The 27,355-nt window shown below is 48.0% G+C and overlaps 1 protein-coding gene across 5 annotated transcripts in view; it reads left to right on the top strand.

Annotated features, from left to right (window-relative positions):
* INSC (INSC spindle orientation adaptor protein) overlaps window positions 1–27,355 on the top strand; it is an 864,422-nt gene that overhangs the window by 720,104 nt on the left and 116,963 nt on the right. For 4 of the 5 annotated variants that reach the window (XR_014837251.1, XM_021083296.2, XM_085011963.1 and 1 more), the window contains exon 2: window positions 13,326–13,426. The exons of the other annotated variant lie outside the window; for it this stretch is intronic. Coding sequence is in view for 3 of the 4 variants with exons in the window: in XM_021083296.2 (XP_020938955.2) it covers window positions 13,374–13,426 (53 nt within the window). In the remaining variant the exon portion in view is untranslated. The remainder of the gene's footprint in view (window positions 1–13,325; window positions 13,427–27,355) is intronic. 5 annotated transcript variants of the gene reach the window in all.

Here is a 27,355-nt window from a genome sequence, read left to right as displayed (position 1 = left end):
AAAAAAAAAAATAATAGCATGGTATAAATTTCCTTAAAGAGAGGATACATTTATTACCCTCACTTAATTTACTTATATCTTACAAATTATTGAATCTTTCTGAATCTTCATTCCCATGTCTTGAAAATGGGGATGATAGTAGTACTTTTTTGGATTTATCTTAGAAACAAGTTAAGTTGCATCTATGAAGCACCTAGAAGTGTGCCCAATACAATATTTTATTAAATTTAAGATGCCACAGATTGTGAGGTGCCCTCTCACTTCAAAAAAAGAAAACATGCTTTTAATTAAACAATGACACAATGCAAAGATGCCACTGATTGAAATATAAATCCCAACTTCATGTTAAAATATGAAAATGCATCTTGGAACCATCTGACAATACTATGTTTTGGCTCTTATTATGAATGGATACATAGTAACAAAAAAGACAGTGGTTGAGAAATAGAACCTTAGTCTCAGGCTTGATAGGACTTTAAATATTTGTAGGTATTTATTCCATTCCACACTTCCCTCATCAACTTCTGGACTCTGGCTGTATTGTCCATGAATTAGAGTCAGTGTCCAGAAGGCTAATTGTCAGTATACAAACACGATATTCTATCATCTTCTCTAAGATTGAGAAGGTGGGGAAAAGAAACATGTATTGAGAGACTTCTGTGCCTAGAATACCTATGGGTGCCTTAAATATTGCATTTACTTTAATTCTCACAATTAGGTTAATTAGGATTATTTGGTGTAACAAACAACCCCCCTCCAAATATTAGTAGCTTAGCACATTATGTTTATTTCTGGGTATCTACACAGGCTGATGTGGGTTGGGTGGCTGTACCCCAGACTGTGATTCAGGATTCCTCTTCTTTCATCTTTTGGTTTTGCCATGCTGTACCTTTCCAGCTTCTTTGGCATCACTCAGTAGGCAAAAAGGGGAAGAGAGAAAAAGCACATGAAGATACCATATCTTCTATTAAAAAGTAATTTAAAAATTTTCAAGACTTCAGAGTTTAATTTACTCCTCGGCAATTTGTTGGGAAGAGAAATTACTATAGGTTAAAAGTGGATAGAGAAGGCCTTGCAGATGAAGTAGGATTAAAGCTGAGGTCTGAAACAATGATATTTCCTGGAGATGAAAAAAGAGAGGTTTTTTTTTTTTGCTTCCAGATTTCAGTCTGGATGCACTGGAGTGGCATGACAATGCACAGAATTATGGAAGAGTAAGATGTTTTTGAATAACCATGAAACACTCTGTTGGGGATTGGCTAATATTTATTGAACTCCTACCATGTGCTAGATGTCATGTAAGGCCCTTTTCAGGTGCTACTGTAATGTATGGCTTCCTAAATATATTTGAGTCTGATAAGATAGCATTCTGCAAATGGACTGTTTTTCATGTTTAACCCACTGTATGCCCCAGTTATTTAATTCATGATCTTAATTGGGATGTGTGGTCTGAGTACCTGACACTGCACCCCCACATAAAGGATTCTTTATCTGAGGATGTTATGACAATGACAGTAGGATTGCTGAGAATGATTGCGTTGTGCTCTCTCTGCAATATTCGATTTACATACAGTGGCTCTAGAATGGGTTCTGGTTCTCTGCCTTTAGTTCCTTTTTGTTAATGAGCTGCTGAGAACCCTTTGCCATTGTGGCTGATTCATTCTGTTTCAGTCTGGACTCTCCTTTGAATGTCCCACACTACTTGTGTCACATAGGGTGTGAGCTGGGATGTTAATTGTTTTTTCATGGTCAAAGTTACTGATTATAGAAAGCATCTTAATGTCATTGTTTGTTATATGTTAACAAATGGTATTAACAGCATGGTCTGTATGTACGAGGTCGTATCAAATCTCCTCCATGGGAGACTTCTCTTCTTCCCAAGATATGCAATATATTCTGCTTTTTAATTCCCTTTAGTGCAAAACAGCTCATGGGTCTGAGGTCTGGTAGGAAGTGGCTCTTTCATTGGACATGGAGGTAGATACCAAGAGACTTCCTGTGTAACACCGTTAACTTACCTCCCTGGGTCAAGTAGTTTATGGTATTATTATTTCACTCACTCTTATAAGTGTCATGCAGCATATGGTTGCACCCACAGCATATGGAGTTTCCCAGGCAAGGGGTTGACTCTGAGCCGTAGCCACAGCCACAGCAACACCATATCTAAGCCAGGTCTGGGAGCTACACCACAGCTAATGGCAATGCCAGTTCCTTAACCCACTGAGCAAGGCCAGGGATCAAACCTGCGTTCTCATGGATGCTGGTCAGATTTGCTTCCACTGAGCCATGATGGGAACTCCAATCTTATGTGATTCTTAAAACAACCCGTGGAGTTCCCATTGCGGCTCGTGAAAACAAACCTGACTAGTAGCCATGAGGATGTGGCTTTGATCCCTGGTCTCGATCAGTGGGTTAAGGATCTGATGTTGCCATGAGCTACTATAGGTCGCAGAGGTGGCTCAGATATGGTGTTGCTGAGGCTGTAGCTCCAATTCAACCCCTACCCTGGGAACTTCCATATGCTTTAGGTGCAGCCCTAAAATCTCTCTCTCTCTCTCTCTTTCTCTCTCTCTATCTATCTATCTAATAAAATAAAGCAACCCTGAGGTTAGATTCTATTCTCACTTCTAAAGATCAGAGAGGCCTAACAAGAAGCAAAACTGGCATTAGAATCCCAGTGCTGAACTTTTAGATTTTCATAACCTCATCATGCTGCTTTCAAATGTTACTGAGCAACCTCCAGTTTGGAGGATTTGAGAGGGAAAGAAAATCAGAGAAGTTTGGATGATCCTGGTTGTCGATGTAGCAGTATCATCTAATCACAGCTTTAGAAGTAAGAAAAAATGATATTTGTGAAACTATAAAAGATTGTACAGTTCTCTCTCCTCTGTCCTTTTCCCCAAGGGTATACAGATCCCCTTCAACCTGGGTCCTCATCATGACTCAGACAGGGAAATAGCTTGCCCAGTGTGACCTCTGAGCGTGATTTATGAAACAGGATGTATCCAAATTTTCACCACATTGGAGCTATTCAATTTTCTCTAATGGCCTTTATCTGAGAGTTATGTCTATTCGTGGCAGCCAGTAAGTCATTAGCTTAAAGTATACTGCTTGTTAATTTTAGCATCCTGGGACCTGGGCCCAGGGAGAGAGGACTCTTGCTTTTGTGAATCAAAGCTAAAGAATATTCAAGCTGTTGGCTAACATTTACATCAGGAAAAAGTTAGAAAGTGAGAGTGGATAATTAAAAAGTTAAAAAGAGTGAGGAGCCATTGATTGGGTGGACATCGTTCAGAAGATGGCAGAATGGCCTGTGTGGCTGCCTCCCTGCTGCTGGGTACCATCCTCCCCAGAAGACAAATGGAACCTGTCTTTATATTAAGCACCCCTGGCTGCCAGGTACTGCACATATGTGATCTCGCTGATCTGCACAGCAGTGCCAAGAAGAAGGGACCATCACTTCTGTTTTATCCTTAATGTATATGAACCCAGCTTTACAGATAAGGAAACCTAATACCCAAGGTCACACAGCTAATAACTGATGGACCTGGGATTTGAACCTGGGCAGTCTGGCTCCAAGTCTGCATTCTTTTTTTTTTTTTTTTTTTTGTCTTTTGTCTTTTTTGTTGTTGTTGTTGCTATTGTTGCTATTTCTTGGGCCGCTCCCGCGGCATATGGAAGTTCCCAGGCTAGGGGTTGAATCGGAGCTGTAGCCACCGGCCTACGTCAGAGCCACAGCAACGCGGGATCCGAGCCACGTCTGCAACCTACACCACAGCTCACGTCAATGCCGGATCGTTAACCCACTGAGCAAGGGCAGGGATCGAACCCACAACCTCATGGTTCCTAGTCGGATTCGTTAACCACTGCACCACGATGGGAACTCCCAAGTCTGCATTCTTAACCAACGGAGATCTGGATGGGGGTCACCCAAAGGCCCAGTCAAGCCTCCCTCGGGGACTGCACACCACTTAAGGGCAAAGAGATGTGGGGTACTGTTTTCTCACTTAGACCTTTAGAAGATCTCCAGCTCAGGCCAGCTCCCAGATGCCAGTAGTTGCAGGTTCCTGGTGAGGCTCAGGGCTTGGTGCTCCTCCTATGGGCAGCTGTGGTGTCCAAGCCCCAGAGCCTGGAAGGCACCACCCTGGGTCACAGGGAGGGGGTGGCTATGGCTTTCCTGACACCAGGAGCCTGGGCCTCCCTGGGGGACTGCCTCGCACAGGCACGTGGGCCTCAGCAGGAAAAGCTGGACTTGGCCCTATTTTCTCCAACCTCTGGAGCCTTATGGGCACCTCTGAGTCAACCTGCCTGTCGCACTCCAAGGCCGAGCCAAATCAGAGCAGGAATCCCTGAAATTTCCCAGTCCCCTGTCCCTTCCTCTGCGCTTGGTGATTGCAGCAAAGGAGAGAGAGCTGGTATAGTTATCCCTTTTTACAGATGGAGAACCATTGATTTCCTAGGGTAAATCCCTCTGAGCCTGGGTGGGTCTCTGATGGGCTCTTACGAGGCAAAGCCTTCTTTGCATTTCTCTAGAGAGGAGTTTATGGGAGTGAGGAGACCTGGGTGCAGGTCCCACGTATAGCTGGACCTGCTGTATGACCTTAGGCAAATCTCTCCTTCCATATGAGCCAAACTTTCTGTGCTTCAGATTCCTCATCTGAAAATTGGGGATAATAATAGCAACTTACTTCATGGGGTTATTTTGAGCATTCACTGTAAAGCATTTAGAACAGTGCCTGGAAGGTTCTTGGTGGTCTAGTGGTCAGGGTTTGGAGCTTTCACTGCCAGGGCCTGGAGTCAATCCCTGGTCTGGCAACTGAGATCCCACATTAAGCTGCTGCATGTTGCAACCAAAAAAAAAAAGAAAAGGATAAAAGAACAGTGGAGTTCCCGTCATGGCACAGTGGAAACGAATCCGACTAGGATTCATGAGGTTGTGGGTTCGATCCCTGGCCTCGCTCAGTGGGTTAAGGATCTGGCATTGCTATGAGCTGTGGTGTAGGTCACAGACGTGGCTCGGATCTGGTGTTACTGTGGCTCTGGTGTAGGCCAGTAGCTGCAGCTCTGATGAGACCCCTAGCCTAGGTGTGGCCATAAAAAGACAAAAGACAAAAAATAAAAAATAAATAAAAAATAAAAAAGGAAAAAAGAACAGTGAAAGAGCAGCGCCAGACACACAGTTAGCACCCAATATGTATTTCTCCCCCTATTCCTCCTCCTCTTTGTATTATTGCTGTTATTATTATTATTATAAAGGGTAATCTCTAAAGCTTTCTATTAGTTCTAATATTCTAAGGTTATGATGTGAGCTCCTCCAAGAAGGCTGCCTGGATTTTGGGAGGGAGCTGTAGTCTTACCCCTGTCAAGTTCATGGACATATTTGAGCAGATGAGGTTCTTGTTACCTTCCAGGTAGGGTCTGGGAACCAGATGTATCCAATTAATCAGGTGGTGGCTTGGGACCTTGTTTCTGCTTTGCTGCACCTGTTTTGGGCCCAGAATTGAGAAGCGGGGCTGAGGTCTTGGTGGGCCCCCTCTAACTTGATGCACAGTCCTTCTCGGCTGTCCAGCCAGGCTTTTCAGTGCCTGAGGGCACAAAGCCTGGTTCTCTGAGCCCTGAGGTCTATTCTGCCTGCTTGCTGGATTCTGTCGCTTGACAGCTGTGAGGGCCGGTGGGGCCTCCTTCAGGGAGCTAGAGCGCTCTATATTTCATGAGGCTCCATCCATTCAGCAGGGATGGGTAGCAGCTCGCTTGGTGTCTTGCATCTCCCCTGGGAATCAGCATTCTTAAAGTATCTGATTGCTGCAGGAGCCTCGGCTCCACAGCTTGTAGTACCGAAGTAACTCTGGTGACCATTGCCACCTGTGGGAGACAGTCACACAGAAGAGGCCAAAGTGGGGAAGAGGGAGGCCTGTTGTCATTGCTTTACAAATCTTGGAGTTCCCATTGTGGTGCAGCAGAAACGAATCCAACTAGGAACCATGAGGTTGGGGGTTCGATCCCTGGCCTTGCTCAGTGGGTTAAGGATCTGGCATTGCCGTGAGCTGTGGTGTAGGTCACAGATGAGGCTCGGATCTGACATTGCTGTGACTGTGGTGTAGGCCACACCTACAGCTCCGATTGGACCCCTAGCCTGGAAGCCTCCATATGCCATGGGTGTGCCCTTAAAAAAAAATGAAAGACTCAGTCCAGGTGTCACCGCCTTTAAGAAATCTGGTCTGTTCCCCAGTTGAAAGTTACAACTCCTTTTTCTGTGTTTCCATGCTTCCTCTAAACTCCACCACCAGCCCAGAGGGCCCCAGCCTTCTAGAAACACTTGCAGTTCCCTGATCTTACTGTGCTCAGGATTCTGTGCCTTTCACATGCCCTTCCCTCTGCCTGCACACCCTTTCCTTCCTGCTCCTGCTCCTTCCCTTATTCCCACGTTCTCCTTTCAGCTTCCGGGTCACGTCTTGAGAAACTTCCCATGACCCCCTCCCCCTGCTGTCCATTCTCACCTACTTCTGCTTGGAGGCCCTCTGGTCCTCTCTTAGCCTCCCCTTGGTTATCTGTTATTGTAGTTTTGTGCAGCATTGAGGCTGTCCATTGGTCCATCTGTCTGTCTGTCTGGAGCACGGAGCTGGGGAGAGGGAAGGAGGCTGTCTGACTGGGTACCTGCAGGCAGTGAGGACTGCAAGAACTCAGGAGGGACAGGTGACTCTGCCTCTTGGCTGTTCGGATGCAGCGTCCTTTCCAGGCAGTGATTGCAAAAGGCCCTCCCTCCATTGCCTCACTGAATTCTCTCTCTTATTTTTTTTCCTGCTTTTTAGGGCCGCTCCCACGGTATATGGAGGTTCCCAGGCTAGGGGTCTAATTGGACCTGTTGCCGCCGGCCTACACCACAGCCACAGCCACAGCCACGCCAGATCCGAGCCGCATCTGTGACCTACACCACAGCTCACGGCAATGCCAGATCCTTAACCCACTGAGCAAGGCCAGGGATCGAACCTGCAGCCTCATTGTTCAATTCTCTTCTGTTCCTTATGAACTAGCGAGGAAGCTGAGTTTCCTTGCACACGTTACCTAGTTAGTCGACAAGTGTTAATTGATCTGATGGCATGTCCCAGGCACTGTGTCAGGAAGGAGGAAGGGAGCGGTGGGGAGTCGGGGGGCGATCCAGCAGTGAGCAGGTCGGACGTAGTGACCACCCCCGGGATCCTCAAGGGAGAGGGATGTGAAGCACAAATTTCACAGTTAATTGTTTAATTACAGTTGTGATAATGTCTACAGAGAAGTAATGAGGGGGTAGGGAATTGTGTAATGAGGGACTTGACGCCAAAAAAAAAAAAAAAAAAGGGAGTTCCCTTCATGGCTCAGCAGTTAACGAACCTGACTGGCATCCATGAGGACCAGATTCGATCCCTGGCCTCACTCAGTGGGTTAAGGATCTGGCATTGACGTGAGCTGTGGTGTAGGTCACAGATGCGGCTCGGATCCCGAGTTGCTGTGGCTCTGGCATAGGCTGGCGGTTACAGGTCTGATTAGATCCCTAGCCTGGGAACCTCCATATGCCGCAGGTGTGGCCCTAAAAAGAGAGAAAAAAAAAAGTGAGGGACTTGACTGAAACCTTGGGTCCCTCCCAGCTCCCATTCCTCTCTCTGTTGCTGCTGCCGGAGCTTGACTGCTTTCCGCAATATTTACTGTCCTGCTCCTGTTGACAGCCCTAATGGCTTCTGTAGATTAAAAATCCCAGCCCTGCCTTGAGCTGCACTCAGATTGGCCCATTAGACGACGGCAGAAACCACCCTTGCTCCTGGTTCTAATTGAATAATTTCCTGTAAATAGCCTCCATTTCCTCCAGAGCCCAAGCTGAGTCCTTAGCCAAATGGAGGTGAGCAAGGGCTGCCTCTAATGGGATGCAGGAGCAGAAATGAGCTGTCCAAATGAGCAGTTGTCCCAGCAGGCTTTGAATTAAATCAGAGACACTTAAGGCTTCAAGTCCTTCTTGTAAACGAGCCACCCCTGGTGGGGAGACACAGCCAAGAGCCCTGAAGAATTCAGGCTGCAGGCTCCAGGGTAGGATTTCCAGTGAATTAGGAAGAGCCTCTGGCAGGGGGTGGAGGTGATAGGGTTTCCTTTTTTCCTGCTCACTTGTGCCTGTGTCCTTTTTGCCTAGGCAAGGTAGCATCTCTGCCCTCAGATATATTTCTCCATTCTTCCTTCCATGAGGAAGGATACTCCCACTTTGAGGCTAGCATGTGCCAAGCACATGATATATTGCATTATAGTATATTATACTATATTGTATTATCTGTCAGGTAGTTTTATAAGTGATTTCATTTCATTCTCCTAAGGCTCCTGGGAAGCAGGTATAATGGTAGAAACCACATTCATGTGGATTAAGGCTTTCCCCAAGGTCAGCTACTTATCAGGCACAGAATCAGGATTTGAATACAGATGTCAGACCACAAATTCAAGTTCAGGGATGCTCTTGTGGCACATCGGGTTAAGGATTTGGCATTGTCAACGCAGTAGCTCGGATCGCTGCTGTGGTGTGAGTTCAGTTCCTGGCCTGGGAACTTCCACATGCCTCAGGCATGGCCAAAAAAACCCCCCCAAAAAACAAAAATGTCATTTTGCAGCACCAGTGAGAATAGATGACATGGGGCAGGGGGTACCCTTGAATCCATTCTTGGCTTTCTGACATGCTATGTAGATTTGGAAGGGCTCTACTCTGACTCTGCTTAATAGAATGAGTCTGGCTTAGGGCAGTGGGAGGGGCTAGCCACCTCGAAGGCTGTGAGGGCCTCCCTGAGGTTCTGCCCTCTTGAAACAGGTCTTTCTACAAAGCTGGTGACACTTTAGACTTTCATTGGGACAGTGGTTTCCCACCCCCTAATCTCTTTAGGACCCATAACTCTATCTTGATGTCTCATCAAAGGAACCAGCCGTGAGGAACAGAAGAGCTATCCCCACTGTCTGTAGCCATCTTCCTACTGCCATTGGGGTACAGTGTCTGGGGGCTTCATTTTTCCAAGGATTATTCTGTCCTCTGGCAGTGTCACTTAGGGCTCACCCTAGAAGAAGCTGGAGGACACAAGAGTTTGGGAGGTGGGAGCAGTGGTTAGCCCTGGTGAGAAGGAAGAGGGCTCAGTTGTGTGTGAAGGGTGGGGCTGGGTGTCACCCCCATGGAGTGGAGTCACACTTCTTCATGGCAAATTCTGAACCTGTGTCACTTTTGTTGCTTTCATCATCTTCATCTGCTTCTGTACCTCATCTCCCCTCGGACCATAAAAACTGGATGCCAGTCCTCTGTCACCTACCAGCTGTGTGATATGGGGCAATGCATGTATTTCCACTGAGTTTCAGAGGTCTCATATGTAGCAAGGGGATGATGACAGTATTAAATGAATTAATGTGATATGAAGCATTTAGAACAGTGCCTGGCACATAGTACACATGCAAAAATATTAGCCATTATTGATATTCTTATTGGCACTTTGTAAACATCAGCTGGGTTAACTCTATTTTTTCTTTTTCTTTTTTTTTTTTTTTTTGTCCTTTCTAGGGCTGCACCTGGGGCATATGGAGGTTCCCAGGCTAGGGGGTCTAATTGGAGCTGTAGCAGCCGGCATACGCCAGAGCCACAGCCATGTGAGATCCAAGCTGCATCTGCAACCTACACCACAGCTCATGGCAACACCAGATCCTTAATCCACTGAGCGAGGCCAGGGATTGAACCCACAACCTCATGGTTCCTAGTCGGATTCATTAACCACTGAGCCATGATGGGAACTCCCAGCTGGGTTAACTCTTAATCGTCCCTATCTCACCTTCCAGATATTCTCTCTTACCTATTCCCCATCCCTGGTGAATATGAGCTGTGGTCCCTCTGAGAGCTAATCTAAGTCACAATCCTGGCTGCAGCCATGTAGGTGCTTAGTCCTACATTGAGCACATGTGGTTTCAGACATCAAAGAGTTTTGTCTCATCGAGGGAAAGAAGCAGGCATAAATAGTACGGTCTGTGCACAGGGCAGTGATATGTGTGCAGCCCAGATGTCCCCAAGAGCGCCCTCCCCCCCCCCCCCCCCGCCAACCTCTAGGAACACATGCGATGTCACAAACCAAGGTTTGGTTAGTAGGCAGCCTCTGAGGGCCTAACTACTGGGAAGCTCTGGATGAAATGGAGGAATGAGGCTGGCGCCCTAACAAAATCGAGATATATATGAGGTTTATTGAAGCTCCCTCAGCAGAGAGCCCCAGTGCTTCCTAATGAAAAGGAAGAAATTGTTTGAGCCTGACCTGTTCCTGCTGGACTCTAGCTAGCTTCTGCCCCAAGGGCTTACCGATCAGTGATTAGGAATCTGTTCTATAATTTCGTGGCCGTCAAGCTGTGTTTCTGGAATCTACCTCTTGGAAAATCAGAACATTCTCCTGCATTGAGGCTTCTGCCCATGACAGCTCCCTCTTTCTTGGGGCCCCTCTGCTACAACTTAATCAGACCCCAAGGTTCCTCCAATAGTCACAGAATCCTAACTGGTTCATACTTTATAGGGCCTTGGAGCTTCCTGTGTCCTTAAACTTTCCTATTGTCACCTGCCTTCAGTTTTAGTTCCCTCTCCAAAGTTTTTCCTCTGCCCCTTTTCTTCTCCATGATGAAGACGGAACTAAAATAAGATCTGCTTGCTCACTGCGTTCTGATCACGTCAAAGCATTCGCTCTGAGATGCTGGTATTTCCCTTTCGGATTTTTTTCGTCAAACCTATTGAAGAAAGAACAGATACCTCATTTTGTTGTTTCTGGCTTTTTTTTTTTTTTTTTTTTTTTCTTTTGTGACGTTCTCTTCAGCCTGCTGACTCACTGGGCTCCAAAAATATACCTTCTCAATAATGAAAATAATGAAAGTAATAAAAATCGTGATACTCCTGATGCGAGAGAGGCTTTGTGGAGCACTGTTGTTGTGCTGGGTTCTTTATATGCTTTATCTCATTTTCTGCATCTCCCCCAGCAAAGCTGACCACGGGGCTGAACACACCGCAGCCTCTCGGGGCATGATAACAAAACCTATTTATTTAGCTCTCGACCTGGCCTGACACTTCTGCCTTCTTTATCTTATGTCATTGTTATAATAGCCCTGTAAAACAGATATTATTATCCTCGGTTGCAGATGAAGAGTTAGGGCTCCACGTAAATGTATTAAAAATTCATTCCACTCATTATTTCTATAGACATATGGAGTGTTTGGTAAGTGCCTGGCCCTTGGAACCAAGTGGTCCCTGCCCTCCAGGGTCTCATATCTAGTGGAGCCTGTAGGTCAGGGAGCAGGCAGTGGCAGTGAATCTCTGGAATTTTCTAAAGTCCTAGTTTTAGTCTGGGCTCCTGCCTCCCTATCCTTTGCAGATTCGTTCTTTCGTCTTTTATTCTGAGCATCTCAAGGGGGTACTTTATGTCCAGCCACATCACTATTAATTAAAGTCCTCCTCTGTTCTTTTCTCACAAGGGTCACTTGAAATCATAGTGTAAGAGTTTCATTTTTCTGGACTTGCCTTGCTGCCCCCCTCAGCTGTCTCCTTCTACAAGTTCATACTTGAGTTCTCTGGGTGTCTCGCAATCTGCTGTCCTCAAGCTCGGGACGTGACAGGTGACAGCCGGTCCTCTCTTGACTCTTGCTTTACCCAGACGAAGGTGACAGAATCTCCATTTTCCTTAAAGAGGCTTCTTTAGGAGTTCACGTCGTGGCGCGGTGGTTAACGAATCTGACTAGGAACCATGAGGTTGCGGGTTGGATCCCTGGCCTTGCTCAGTGGGTTAAGGATCTGGTGTTGCCGTGAGCTGTGGTGTAGGTTGCAGACATGGCTCAGATCCCGCGTTGCTGTGGCTCTGGCGTAGGCCGGCGGCTACAGCTCTAATTCGACCCCTAGCCTGGGAACCTCCATATGCCATGGGGGCAGCCTGAGAAAATGGCAAAAAGACATAAAAAAGAAAAAAAAGAGGCTTCTTTATTGGCTTGGAGAAGGAGAGGGAGAGAGGGAGGGATGGGGAAACGATGTTGAGGCAGGAGATAAACAGGTGGCAGCTGATTTTATGGAGGAAGAAAGACACTATCATCTTGGTCTAACCTGAGAGGCACAAGCAAGCCAAGGGACCTGGGTTCCCTTGATAGTTAGGTGGCTTTAGGGTGTTCCAGAACCCAAACTCTCGCTTAACAAGAACTTTATGATTTTACGCACTAGGAAGCTCAGAGGTGGGCCAGACTCTGTGTTGGTTGATCGAGGGGCTCAGCGATCAAGGATGCAGGTCTTTTTCCCTCTCTGTGTCCTTCTTCTTCTCCAGTTGGGGCCTCTGTGATTGCAAAGATGGTCTCTAGCAGCAGTGGAGCGATCAGATTCCTTGTTCAGGTCCAACGGGAGAGATACGGTCTCACCTTGCAGCTAGTGGTTAGGAGAAAGTAAACTTTTCCTAAAGACCATCCTGTGATGGCTCATTGGCTTGAATTGGGTCACAGGCCTATTCCTGAACCACTTCCTGGCAGTTTGGGTGAAATTACATCATCTAAAGTGGAATGGACTTGGGGAAGCAGCCACCATGCCCATTACAGGGTCATATTTCCCAGGCGTCAACAAAGTGAAGAACCAACCCTGAGATGGGTAGAGTTAGGGAATTAGCATGTAGAGTTGCCAGATTTAGCTAATAATACAGGATGCCTAGTAAAATGTGAATTTCAGGTGAACCATATACTTTTTTTTTGTCTTTTTGCCTTTTCTAGGGCTGCTCCCACAGCATATGGAGGTTCCCAGGCTAGGGGTCAAATCGGAGCTGTAGCTGCTGGTCTCTGCCACAGCTATAGCAACACAGGATCCGAGCTACGTCTGCAACCTACACCACAGCTCACGGCAACGCCAGATCCTTAACCCACTGAGCAAGGCCAGGGATCGAACCTGCAACTTCATGGTTCCTAGTCAGATTCGTTAACCACTGCGCCACGACAGGAACTCCCCGTGTACTTTTTTAAGTCTAAGTATGTCCCATGCAATATTTGCTGGTCTGTATGTTCCAGCATTTGGTACAAAGCAAAATGGTTTAGGTTAAGTGTTTAGCAGTGAGACATGGGAAAGGATTGTAGGGCTTTGCACTGGTCTAGGGACTTAGAACCAAGATCAAACCTGAGTCCTGCATAGCTTGTATGAGGAGAGTGGAGTAAATTGGCTCAAACAGCAGAGGAGGGCCAGAGTGGCTTCCCTCCACACCTGTGTTGATTCCCTGTGGTCAAAATTTGGGAAAGAAAACAATTGTGCCTCCTCACTCGGGGGACCTCAGTGACGCCATCCTTCCCTCTCTTTCCAGGGCCCCAACCGCTGCGGGCAGGCTTTGCTGCAGATCGGCGTCAACCTGATGGCGCTGCCGGGAGGCCGACACCTGGACTGCATCCCCCTGCAGGGTCAGCGGTAAGTAGCGCTGCTGTGTCTCAGGGCCAGCCCTGCCCTATCTGGACTCTGGCTGAGTCCCCACCCCAGGATCCTGTGGTTTGCAAATGGCCCCACATCCCTGAGCACTGTGCTGGGTGGGGGGTGGGGAAGCTCAGGACAATATCTTGGGGATGCCTCGTTCGCTCGGCAAATACAAATGGCCTGAGCACTGGGACACGGAGGAGTCAGCCACATCCTGCCCCATGGAGCTGTGGTTTAGGATCCAGGTAGATAATGAAGCAAAGAGTCAAGGGGGGTGTGCTGCTAAGATAGGGGACCCCTGAGGAGCCTCCAGGTCTCACCTCAGCCAAGGGGCCGGAGCCACTGGGAGAAGAATCTTCTCTGAGCCTCGTGGAAGGAGTCTGTCTACGCTCAGATTTCTTTCTCCCAGAGCACCAGGGAGAGGAGTGGGCACAGAGCTGGGCCTTGGGAAATATTTGTTGCCCTGAGCTGGGCAGTGTGGGGAAGTGGTGGGGGACGGGGGTGGGGCTGCACTGAACAGCAGGTGAGGCCTGGATGAGTGGAGAAGGAGAGACCTGGGGACCTCAGAGCTGCCTTCATGCTGGTGAAAGGGGTAGGGAGGCAGGTGTGGATCTGACTTGGTTGGTCCTGGAGGCCTGAGCCAGAAGCAAAGGTAGAAGCATCAGGGCAGCAATCTCTGGTGCCCAACTGTCCCAGTTTGCCAGGGACTATAATTTAGCACTGACAGTTCTGTGTCCTTGGAAACTCCTTAGTCTTGGGCAAACCAGTGTGGTTGGTAAACCTATGGAGGAACTTTGTAATTTGCATGCTCAGTGCTTCCTCTTAGCCTTTCTTTTCCTGCTAATTTTTTTTTGGGGGGGGGCACACCAACAGCATAGGGAAGTTCCCAGGCTAGGGGTCGAATCAGAGCTGCAGCTACTAGCCTACACCACAGCCACAGCAACACAAGATCCAAGCCACGTCTGCAGCCTACACCACAGCTCATGGCAATGCCCAATCCTTAACCCACCGAGTGAGGCCAGGGATCGAACCCAAATCCTCATGGATACTAGTTGGGTTTGTTATCACTGAGCCACAATGGGAGCTTCTTCCTGCTCATTTTGATGGAGCTCTTTTGAGGCAACAGAATCTAAGCAGCCCTTCCAAGGCCATTAAATCATTGTTTTCTTTTGTGGTGTCTCTATGTATCATATGTACCACCATCAAATTTTTATTCTTACTCTCCCCACCTGAATTACCAGGGATTTCAACCTATTTACATCATGCATTTCCATATTGTTTATTTGGTGTTTGAGTATTCTTTGTGGAATGTATGTTGCTTTTAATCAGAAAGAGGGAGTTCCCTGTGTGGCGCAGCAGAAACAAATCTGACTAGGAACCATGAGGCTGTGGGTTCTGTTCCTGGCCTTGCTCAGTGGGTTTCAGGATCTGGCATTGCTGTGAGCTGTGGTATAGGTTGCAGACGTGGCTCGGATCCGGTGTTGCTGTGACTGTGGTGTAGGCCAGTGGCTATGGCTCTGATTAGACCCCTAGCCTGGGAACCTTCATATGCCACGGGTGCAGCCCTAAAAGGACAAAAATAACTAAATAAATAAAATCAGAAAGAGGAGTTCCTGTTGTGGCACAGCTGAAATGAATCCAACTAGTATCCATACGGATGCGGGTTCGATTCCTGGCTTCGCTCAGTGAGTTGGGGATCCGGCATTGTCGTGAGCTGTGGGGTAGGTTACAGATGTGGGTTGGATCCCATGTTGCTGTGGCTGTGGTGTAGGCTGGCAGCTACAGCTCCAATTTGACTGCTAGCCTAGGAACTTCCATATGCCACGGGTGTGGCCCTACAAAGAAAAAAAAAAAGAAATAAAATACATAAATAAATCAGTAAAATCAGAGAGATTTATTAAATATTTGCTAAAAGTCTACTGAAACTGGGTTAATCTCTATGACAGCATCAGTCTGCTCTCCCAAAGTCATTATTAGAAAGAGTTGTAGGAATATGAAATACTTGGAAGTTCCCTGTGGTACAGCATGTTAAGGATCTGGCATTGCTGCAGCTGTGGCTCAGGTTGCAACTGGGGCACAGGTTTGATCCCTGGCCTGGGAACTTCGACATGCTGCAGATGTGGCAAAAAAAAAAAAAAAGAAAAATATTGGGGGCTGCGGACACTGTGAGAAATGTAGTCAAGCATTTCCTTTGCATCCTGACACAGAGAATAAGGGATACTATGGAGGCTTAATATCTTTCCTTGCAGATGCTGAGATAGAGCTCAGAGGTGGTGAGATGCAAACCTATAAGGATACACGTGTGTTCTCAGAGATGGGGATTTGCCTCTTCCTTTCATGATTTGAGCAAGCTTCATCCACTTTGAACACGTGACTGCCTGGCTTCAACATCAGGCTCCTCCTCTTACTAGTTGTATGACCTTGTATGAACTCCTCAACCCCATCAGCTCATAGGACCTATGTCATAGGGTTGTTATGCAGATTAAATGAGTTACTAATACATGCAAAGTGTCTGCCATGCAGTGAGAACTACCAAAAGGCACCTTTGTTTATTGAGTGCCTGCTTCGAGTCAGAAGTCCACTGGGGAGAGTTCTTGTTGTGGTGAAGTGGAAATGAATCCGACTAGGAACAATGAGGTTGTGGGTTCGATCCCTGGCCTTGCTCAGTGGGTTAAGAATCCAGCCTTGCCGTGAGCTGTGGTGTAGGTTGCAGATGCAGCTTGGTTCCTGTGTTGCTATGGCTGTGGCGTAGGCTGGCAGCTGTGCCTCCGATTTAACCCCTGGCCTGGGAATCTCCATATGCCTTGAGTGTGGCACTAAAAAGGAAAAAAAAAAAAAAAAATCTGCTGGGACTCTTCATGTAGATGATCTTAAGGAATTCTAGAAATCCTTCCCCCCCACTCCAACTTGATTCTTGGTTCTGCTCCTTGAACCTTGGGTTTCAGTTTATTGATCTACAAAGTGGAGATTTTATACTTATATCATCAGGTTGTGATGAGACTCGACATATAAAAGCTCCGCCTGGCCCATAGGAACTGTTCAAACAGCGTTAACTTCCTCTTTAGATGAACAATAAGTCCCTGGAGTAGAGAATATGGGGCCAGGGTAGATCACCTCCTGGTACACCTTCAGCCCCTGGGAACCACTGATCTCTCTCTTCCAAGCTCCTGAGAATGTTTACGGATAAAAGAAAGTTAAATTACATAAAAATGATTTAAAAACCCGATCATTATTCTTTGGGAGGCAGGTTAGGCTTTCGAACCAATACTGTACAGCAAATACCTTGGGAGGAAATATGAGTCCATGTGCGTGTACAAACACTGCAACCTGCAAAAATATTTGTTTAGAATGTCTTTAAGCTTCTAGTTCTAATAGGGCCGGGTGGGCTGCAGAGAGAAGGTGGTATTTTCTTTCATATATTTACAGACCTACCCAGAGCCCTGGAGGAGTATAATCCTCTTAATCGTCTCCCACCCTGCTCATTGTCTGTGTTCTGGAGGCATGTGGACGGGCCACGTTCACAGCAGAGCTCTGCGTATATACAGGATGTCACAGGGGTTCATTTGTTCAGTCTCATGCTGCATTATGGGCAGACAATAGCAGCCACCTCTTCTTTCCTCTTGTTCCAAGCTGCAGAGGCCTCTCTCGTGGGGACTAACACCACAGTTGTGATCCCCAGATAAATAATTAATGCTGGATAATTGACTTCTTTCTGTAGTGTTCCGCTGAGACGGAATCTCACTCTAGTGCCATTGTTCACCTCAGGGTACAAAACAAATAAATACTGTCAAGTTGCGTGGGATCATCCCGCAGCCTGGGTGGATCGTATGGGTTAGGCCTTTGGTATTTGAGACCCTCATGTGCAAATAGCATCAGAAAGGGTTTTTCTGGGTGCCGGTTCCTGGAAAAGACTAGAGGACAGGGAGCAACTGAGTCTGAGGCCAGAGGTCTGGATCCGGAGCTGCATGGGTGTGGGTGACAGGAGGGCTGTGACAGGCCTCCCAACTTCTAACTGCATCTGAATGTCCCGGGAAGCTTTCATCTTTAAAAATAACAGAATAGATGAGCCAAAGAACGAAATTCAATGCTTGGAAACTTTAATGTGCAAACTCGACATTAATGAAGCATTTCCTTCCTCCTTCCTTCCACTACTTTTCTTACCCACAGATCAAACTGGGACACCTGCCAGTTTCCTCTGGTTTCCTGCCAGGGAGAGTGGGGATACGGATGCAAGGACTGGTCTTTACTCAACCTCCGTAACAAAGTTGGCCCATTCTCTTCCTTCCTTCTAAGTGGTTGGAAGCATATAGGTCTTGGAATAGGACTTAGGCTCAAAGCCCAGCTGCACTTCCTACTGGCTATGTGACTATGCTGCCACTTAACCTGCCTGAGCCCCGGCTTTGTCTTCTGTAACAGGGAGGCCAAGGGCGTTACTTTAAAAGGTTGTGTAAGTGCAGGGGCCTGGGGAGTGGGAGGTGGGGGTTGGTCGGTCCAGGAAAGAAGTCTCTTTAGACCTCCGAGTGCCAGCCCACACTTCACCAGGTCGTCCTGGTAACAGTAACACCCCCACCTCCCTCCCTCAGCAGTGGAAACTCTTGCAAGCTCGGGTTCAGATACGTCTTTGGAGGTTCAAGGATATATTATTGGGAGTGAAGGGAGCAGGGGATCAGCTCTCTGGGTTGCAGAAGATTGTGGCTGCTGTGTCTCTAGCTGATCTTTGCTTTCTTCTTGGGTCTCTGGGAATCTGGTACACTGATTTACCACCCCCTCTCCCCACTGTTGGCTCTAGGCTGGGTGGTGGTGCTTCGTGGACCCAGCTATGGTGGTCAGGGTGTTGCCACCTGTCTGCCTGCTCCCAGAGTTGTGCCTTCTATCATCCCAACATAGCCTGCATCTTCTATGGGGATCCTGATGGCCCAGGCCTTGGGTTTCACTGTCTCTATGGAGAGGTTACTGCAGGGTGGGTTGAAAGCCAGTCTCAGGGACACAAACAGGGCCACATCCAGACATGCCCTCCCCCTCCCTCTCTCCTCCACTCCTTCCCCCTCCTTCCTCCCTCGCTCCCTCCCTCCCTTCCTCTCTCCTTCTCCCATCCCTCCCTTCCTTCTCTCTTTCCTTCCACTACTTCTCTTACCCACAGATCAAACTGGGACACCTGACAGTTCCCTTCTGGTTTCCTGCCAGGGAGAGTGGGGATACGGATGCAAGGACTGGTCTTTATGTACCTCCATAACAAAGTTGGCTTGTTCTCATCCAGCACTTGCTACAAGCTGGGTGCTTTTGCACATAGCAACTCCATCCTCACAGCAGCCTGTGTGGACACTTTTTATCTCTGTTTTGCTACTGAGGGGACCATAGGTTGAGTCCTCTGGGAAGCAGCCATGGGGATGGAGCTGAGAGTTCAGGATGGTTCTTCGAGAGTGCCTTTGGGCCCAACACCCATGGAAGGGAGAGAGGGAAGCAGGCCTGGGCAGGGGGAGATGGTGAGCTGTGATGCCTGCTCGATGATGACCTCAACTGACCTCATAGGGGCCTTGGGCTCAGAGCAGGTTCATTGGCCAGAGTGGCTAGGACCTTCACATGCCACCTTGATCTATCATCAGAGCAGGCAGTGTAGACAGGGCATGACTTCAGGCGAGGTGGCACTGAGATGGTCTCAGGGGGTGGGGGGGGCTGCCAGCTGGAGGCAGCACGTCCTTCCTTGAGGGGGGATTTGCACGACATGTACAGTGTCCATCCTGTGAGGAACCCGAGGCTTGAGGAGGTTGTCACTTACTTGTCCAAGAAGGGCTGACAAGGATCAGAGCTTGGGTACCTGTTCCCAGATGGTGCTTGAACCTGAGTGCTGGCCAGGACTCTATCTGGGCTGCCTTTTCTATGATGTTCTTGAGGGCATTACATAAACAAATCATTCATGATCATGTGCTTTGTATGGGGCTCGTGTGCTTATGGACATTTGATGACTGAAGTGGGCGTGGTCCCTTCCTCCTGCAACTAACAGACTCATCTCTCGACCTGATCAGTCCTGTGTTTGTAGCAAGTCTACAACCTGGAGCTTTTATTTGGAGGGTCTCACAGGGAGGGAATCATTTTCTCACCAAGTTTCTGTTCAGCCTGGAGTCTGAGCCGAGCTGGGACTGCGTGCAGCTACAGCTAGTGGCAGGCGGCCTCCTGGGTCGCCCCCTGGCCTGCTGGCCGGGACCCGCCCAGCTTCCTTGAGCCAGTGGGGGCCGTCGCAGGCCAGCCTGTCTCCAAGTAGATAATGGCTTGCATGTGTACACCCTTGGTCTGTGGCTGGTTTTCTGTTGCTGGGCTGCTTACTGTGCCTGCGGTGAAATGTGCAGACTGTAATTGTCAGTGGGATAATTGGATATGTTTCTGCTGTTTAAACCGAAAGCAAGGCCCATCAGAGCTAGAATCAAATTCCCTTCCTTCTCCCATCTCCCAAGATAAATCCACAGAAACCCAGGGCGTGACCTTGTAAAGGCAGAGGGACAGTGATTCACTATTATTTTTAGGAGAGGCTGGATTCGGGTTCCCTTACAGTGCCGGGAACTGGGACTGTAGAGGCCTCCAGTGTTGTCATTGAAGTCTCCTCAGAGCTCATCTGTGCGCCCCCTGCATTTTTAGATGGGGAAACTGAGGCCCAGAAAGGGGAATGGAGCTGTCATAAAACTTTTCAGGTGTCATTCCAATCGTGGCTCAGTGGTTAATGAACCCGACTAGTATCCATGAGGATGCAGGTTCAATCCCTGGCCTCGTTCAGTGGGTTAAGGATCTGGTGTTGTGGTGAACTGTGGTGTAGGCTGGTGGCTGTGGCTCTGATTCAACCCTTAGCCTGTGGAACATCCACAAAAGAAAAAAAAAAAACAACTTTTCAGGTGCTGTCTTGGAGTTGGTGGAAGCCTTCCCTGGGCTGTGCTTCTTAAGCTTATTCTTCTACCCAGCCTCCAGTAAATTCTAGCAGCTCTGTGTCCTAGCCCCAGGGGAATCCTTGCAGTGACCTTTAATACATATCAGTTTCATTCATTCACTCATTCATTGGAATGAAATTTATTTTAGGCTAAGAACTTACTTTGGGCCAGGCTGTGAGGAGTACAATAATGATTTATGTAAATGTCATCTCTCCCACTCAGTGCTAAATGTCCCAAGGGCCAAAGCCATTTCTGATTCATATTTGTGCTCCTGTAATTAAAATACACACAGTTGAAGTCCAGTAAATGGTTGTTGAATGAATAAATGTTTAATAAGGGTTTGATGAATGAATGACTGATGGCTGAGGAGTCTCAGGTGACTGTGAGAAACTAAATTCCACAGCTCGAATTTTGTTTCTTTTTCCAAGATACTCCTCTGTGTCTAGCAAGCTTTTCTCATTCTTTATCGTAAAAAAACGCTTCTTGGAGGGAAAGGATAAAATAGTGTTTTACCTTGATTCATTTAAATATGCTTTCTGAATGGAAGCCAAAGATTTAATTGGTTGAAAGAGTCAGACAGTTGGAGAGACATTTTTTTTTCCTTCTAAAGAATAGTTATTCAGAAATATTTTTCATCATTGGTTTTAAATTCGTTGGAAAAAGTGTCTCTGCAATTTCATGGTTAAATGTCTTTTGCTGGAGAACACGCCGTAGTGGGGAGCAGCAGCCAGGGGCCAAAAGCTAGCCTTCCTTCCATCCTGCCTTCCTCCCTCCCTCCTTCCTTCCCTGCCCTGGCTCTGCGCTAACCTGCTGTGCATCCTCAGGTGATCCTGTCCCCTCTCTGAGCTTCAGTTTCTTCATCTGAGAATGAGGATGTAGGCAAAAGTTTCCCCAGCAACCCATTCAGCTCTAATGTACCAGGTGTCCACGAGTGAGGTTTGGAGAGTCTTTTCCCTTTTCTGGACCAACGTGTATGACTACGGTGCCTCAGGACTGGGAAGGAATCCCACCGACCAAAATAAAGTCTTCTTCCTCCCGGTGAACTGCATAAAGAGGCTTAGTGTTGGCCTGGTAGCTAGGATGGAATTTGCAAGATGTGCTGGTCTGGAAACCCCTTCTAGCATTTGAGGGTGTTCTCTTCAGGTTTTATGGAAGCCCCATTGGTATGGCCTGGAAAAGTATTCTCTGGGAAGGTGGGGGAAGATCTCCTTGCTGTGCTGGGCTGTAACACAGAGACACCCATGAATCCCAGCCCTCCAACATGCTTTATGATTTGAAGTTCTTATTTTTGACTGAATTCATTCCACCCCCGACTACTGTTGGCAACTTGCCACCTTCCCAACATGTGGTCCTGTGACTCTCTTCCTTTGCACATGCTGTTTCTTCTGTCTGAAACCCCATGGCCTTCCAGCTGCTTCTTCTCCTGGTGAACTTGAAGGCATCCCTCTGGTGTTGGCCTGGGAGGCTTTCTCAGATATGCTAACTTGGGCTGAACAGCTTTTCTCTGTGCCCCTCAAGTTCTTTCTGCTGCATTCACAGAGCCGTACGGAGCACACTGAACCATAACTGCTGATTTACCATCATTTAGTCCTTCAGCTAATGTTGATCAAGTGCTGATGACGTGCCAGGTGCCGTGCCAGGTGGAGGGACTCTATCACACTGCAACAGAATGTCCTACCTTCTTGGAGATCATTGTCTTGCCACCTCTCCTCTATAATCCCAGCACCTAGCCCAGTACCTTGGCCTATTGGGGTGTTCAGTAAAGTTGGGAGGCCATTGTTCTTGGCATAGAGAGGTGTTCTTTTACTGAGAATTTGCCACTGAACTCAGCAGGTGGAATAAAGTAAGGCAGCGAAACCCAAATTCCAGATTTTGAAGAAATAATTGAAGTCTCATTCTTTTTTTTTTTCTTTTTTTTTGGTCTTTTTAGAGCCGTACCTTGCTGCATATGGAGGGAGGGTCCCAGGCTAGGGGTCAAATTGGAGCTGCAGCTGCTGGTCTATGCCACAGCCACAGCAATGTGGGATGCAACCTACACCACAGCTCATGGCAATACTGGATCCTTAACCCACTAAGTGAGGCCAGGGATCAAACCTACATCCTCATGGATGCTAGTTAGATTCATTCCCACTGAGCCATAACGGGAACTCTTAAAATTTCATTCTAAGTGAAAAAAAGTTAAATGCACCAACAAGAAGGTAGGCAAAGATTTCCACAAACTATTGACTCCCAGTGTTTTGGGGAACATTGGGTGCCAGGCCAGTAGGATTATCTGGCAATGAGGAGCTGGTACCTAGGCCAGAGCACAGGTCTGCTGAACTGGGAAAAATGGTTCCCTTTGACATCTGAAGCATCAGGCATGGTTACCTTCCCCCAGTGATGGGCTTAGAAGAATGAGGAGGGCCACCTGAGAGGCAAGAGCAGAGGCAGGGCAGGGCAGTGAGGGGGTGGGAAGACCCTTTGCAGCCAGAGTCCTGAGAGGCTCACTTCCCATTCTGTTCAAACAGTCTCCCTGGCTTCCTGCTCTGGCAGTATTACTGGTGCAAATTCATCAGAGCCCTGTGATGGTTGGACCAGTGGGCTAGGAGTTCTGTCTCAGATTTAAATGACACACACCCTATCCTCTTCCAGAAAGAAATAAGGCAAGAGTGTGAAAAATGACTAGACATACTCTGGTCTTTAAATGATCACAGGCTTTAACAAGGCATTGCTATGTCACATAAGGGATGCCTAGCACACTAGAAAGAGCCCCAGCTGTGAATTCGAGGGTGGGGATATTGGCTAAATTGCTGAAGGCCATTAAAGAACATGGCATTTTGTTAAAGCAAGGCTCTGGCATCAGATTGCATGGATTCTTGTTTCCACTCATCCACCGTAAGACCTTGGCCAAGTCAATTCACCTTCCAAATGTCAGCGACCTGACCCTCGCGGGATTGTTTTGAGGGTGGAGTGAGCAATTAAGATTGGATCAAGCCTTTTGCACGGTGTCCAGAATCAAGCAGGCAATCCATTTATTATGACTTTGTTATGACGATTAATGTTAACGTGAGGTCTTGGACACGTTAAGTAATGCCTCCAAACCTCAATTTCTACACGTCTAAAATGGATCAGTAATCTCCAATCGTCAAACCACTGTGAGGGCTGAAGCAGAGCATTATGGATAACCCAGAAGGTGCCCCATCGTTATTAATTCCCCCTGCTTGCTGTGTGGGTAGTTACTTCCTTCTGATTGTAGAAATGTTTTTGGGAGCCTGTTGTTTCACTGTAACTCCTTGGTATAGGATGATGCTACTCCCTTCCCCCACCCCAACTCCACCCTGGATAATTCCAGATGAAAAAAAATATTATCCCACCGGTAGCCTGGTCTATGGAGATGATTGTGGTTACATCTGGCTTTGTGTTTGGACTCTGCCAAACTCTAGAAAAACCCAGACTTGGGGCCTCCGTCACCTCCCTTCAGATGTCCAGGAAGGCCGCCATCAGAGAGCAAGGAGAAGGGTGATTTGGGGAGTAGGGATCTGCTTCTTCAGAGGCTCTGCTGGGAACTGGTCAGGGCTCCTGGGAGTCCCGTTCACTCTCTGGGATGCTCTCCCTGCTCCCCAGACATGGATGGGGACAATCTTCACAGTGTCAGGCTCAGATTCCAGTTCACCATGGAGATGGCAGAAAGCCAACCCTGGTCCTGGCCTCTGGCCCCTCCAGCTCTTTGGCTGGAGACCCTACAGGCTCCTGACTGTGTAGTTTCCACCATGAAGGGTATGTGACTCATTGCCAGTCCATCTGCTTTGACCTCAGTGTTCAATTTTCTTCCTCTGTGTGAGAGATCAGATCATCTGTACTTGCAATGGAAACATTTCCTGTATAGTGAGCTGGCAGCGCCAAGTGCACGGCTGAAGATCGTTGAACCCCTGGGAGTGGCGAGGTGGAAGGACAGCAGGCAGCCCCCACCACACAGCAAGAGCTGTCCTGTCCAGCCAGACTTTTCATGTTGGGGGCCAATCAGCAAATCCAGTAGGAAAGGTGGGGCCCTGAGAACCAGAGAGCTAATGACAGAGAATCTGGTGAGCTCTGCAATTATGGGATGCTCAGCGCTAAGGCAGTCCAAACCTTAAGGAGCCGCAGACCCGGACTCCAAAATTGAGAAGAGCATCTCATTATGTGGCGGCACAGTGACCGCGGCTGGGAGTGGACAGGCTTGTGGTGGGGCCATGCTGGGTTCACCAGGCCTGTCTCCTTCCTGGGGAGGCCTGAGGCCTCTTTGATGGACCTCTCTGCAGAGCCTGGCTCCCACTCCTGCTGTGGCCTTGTATAGCCTATGTGTCATTGTGCCTCACCCTGAAACCAAGCCAAATGAAAACTAACTTCTCCCTGGATGGGGTTCCTATCTCAGCCAGACCACAGACCCAGGATCCAGCCTTGCTCCTTCCCCTCCTTCACCCTCCCATCTCCTCATCTCCCTCCCAGACCATCTACTTCTTCCAGTCCCATGTCACTTCCTTAGTTCAGCTTTCTGTCTTCTCTCTGCTTTATAACCATCATCTTCTGATAGGTCACCCTCCTATGTAGTATTTAACTCACTCCAGGCCACAATTATGTCACTGCCCTGCTCTAAAATGTCTCTCTCTCTCTCTCTTTTTTTTTTTTTTTTTTTTTGTCTTTTTAGGGCCACACCCACGACATATGGAGGTTCCCAGGCTAGGGGTTGAATCAGAGCTGTAGCTGCTGACCTACAGCAATGCAGCAACCACAGCAATGCAGGATCCGAGACACATCTGTGACCTACACCACAGCTCACAGCAACGCCGGATCCTTAACCCACTGAGCAAGGCCAGGGATCGAACTTGCATCCTCATGGATGCTAGTCAGATTCACTTCCGCTGAGCCACGATGGGAACTCCCTCTGAAATGTCTTCAGTGGCTCCAACTTGCCTTCAGTATTAAACCCAAGTCCCTCATCATGATATTCAAGGTTTTTGATCAACTGGTCCCTGTCTCTCTCCTTAGGCCCCATTCTGGCCACCCCTCCTTGGTGGCTGATGCTTGAGTCCAAGGAAACTCCTGGTTGTATTACTATTTTTATGTCTCTAGGCCCTTTTACATTTATGTGGAAGTTCTTTTCCCCTTGTCATCCTGGCCAGCTCCTCTCCCCCAAGAACCAGGGCAAATGTCATTTCCTTTGTGTACTTGTTCCCAGATGAAGTCAAGCCCTCGGTCTCCTGTGATCCTAGACCCTCCTGTTCACAGCATCGTGATGGCAGTGGGATGTTTAGTTGAGAGGAGGAGAGACTCTGGGCTCTTGAGCGTGGGTCTGAGTACTGATTTTCCCACCTACCATACCCACCATGGGACCTCTCCCAGCAGAAGTCTCCTCCTCTGTAAATGGGGGTAAATAATAGTCTTTTCTCCCAGGGCTGTGGGGAGGATTAAGGAGATAATATATAGTGAGGGCTTAGAACACTGCCTGCTGGGCTTATTGCTGGAACTCAACACATTAGCTACTGTTGTAATTATTACCAGATTGGAGTCTTAGTGCTTTCTTGCCTGTTCCGGGTCATGCCTGAGCTGCGTGAGCCCTAGGATTTTCTCCTGTTCAGCTTTGTGCTCAGCTGCTGGAACAGGCTGGTGCTAAGAATGCTTACAGAAAACATCAGGACACTGGGGCTCCAGGCCGGCCCCAGCACATGGCAGCTGTGGGGCCTGGAGGAATAGGCAGCCTTCCCTGGTCTCTGCATCTGGGACCCTTCTGAAGCCAGAGCCAAAGGATCCCCACAACTGGGGAAAAAGAGCTCCTGATTGGAGGCTGAGGCTGGGAGTGGAGGGAGAATGTGGTGGAGGAAGAGGGTGCACGGGCTGGGGGCTGGAGGCTGATGGAGTCTGTGGGTCGACCTGCTCTTGGGCACCCTCTAGTGGTGATATCTGGACTCTCACCTGCCTTTCCCAGCACCCTGCAGAGGTAACTGGAGGGCCATTGACACCTTAGACATGTGACTTCCCCTCAAGGTTCCACTTTGGCAAAGAAAACACTCTCCTTCAGGTAAGGAGGAGAACAAAATGGAAAGCTAAAGCTAACTTCTTTTTAGTCCGCACATCAGGTCTGTGTTACAGCTGTGAAACTTGAGGACAATAAAGACTCGGCTCCTAGGTGTGAGAATGCATTTATAATTTCTACCGGACAGACCTAAACATGCCATGGGGACAGAGCACGGTCTTTCATGATGCAGTTTAGAGAGGCATTTAAGGACATGGGGTCTAGAGTCTGCTGGGCTGGGTTCAGAGCCAGACTTTGCCACATACAAGCTGGGTGATGTTCGATAGTTCGTGTAATTTCTCCAAGCTTCAGTTTCCTCATTTGTAAAAATAAGATAATTATAGTGCCCTGTCCTCAGGGTCATTGTGAGGACTGCATGAGGCCGTCCCCATGAGAGCTGGCACAGGGCCCAGCCTCAATAAATGTTAGCAGTAATGATTATGAAGCTTATCACAATAACCCCATGAGACAGTACAGTTCATTGTTACTCCCATTTGATAGATTTTTCAGCTTAATTCAGTTCCATAAATATACACGGAGCCTCTTCACTGTGTCGGGTCCAGCACAAGGGGAAGTACTCAGGGAGGGCATGACAGACACAGGTCCTTCCCTGCTTAGGGTCTAGCAGATAAACAAGGAGTTAAACAGTGGAGACCTGGGTCACTACAGGGAAAGACAAGGTGCTCCAGACACATAGGACACATGGGACAGAAGCTCATCTGGGAGTCAAAGAAACCTACTTCAGAGGAGACATTCAGGCCAAGATTTCAAGGATGCAGAGGCATCACTGGGGTGAAAAGGAGATGGGGAGAGAGGGCTGGAGGCTGGAAGTAAGTTGTTCCTTAGTTAATGAAAGGCCAGGGAGCATTAATAGTGTCTTCTTTCTCTGAGGGCATCCAAAATGCCAGAGTTTGAGAAAGTTAAAAAATGAGCTCTGAGTTATCAGAAAAAGCAGCTGTGAAATGTATACATTAGCTCCCTGGA

This window comes from Sus scrofa, chromosome 2 (assembly GCF_054392235.1).
Source record: "Sus scrofa isolate SSC_HxYL_T2T_F1_AM1 chromosome 2, Sscrofa_HxYL_maternal_Yorkshire_Landrace_v2.0, whole genome shotgun sequence".
NCBI classification, from domain to species: Eukaryota; Metazoa; Chordata; class Mammalia; order Artiodactyla; family Suidae; genus Sus; species Sus scrofa.
This window is presented reverse-complemented; position numbering and strand designations above follow the sequence as displayed.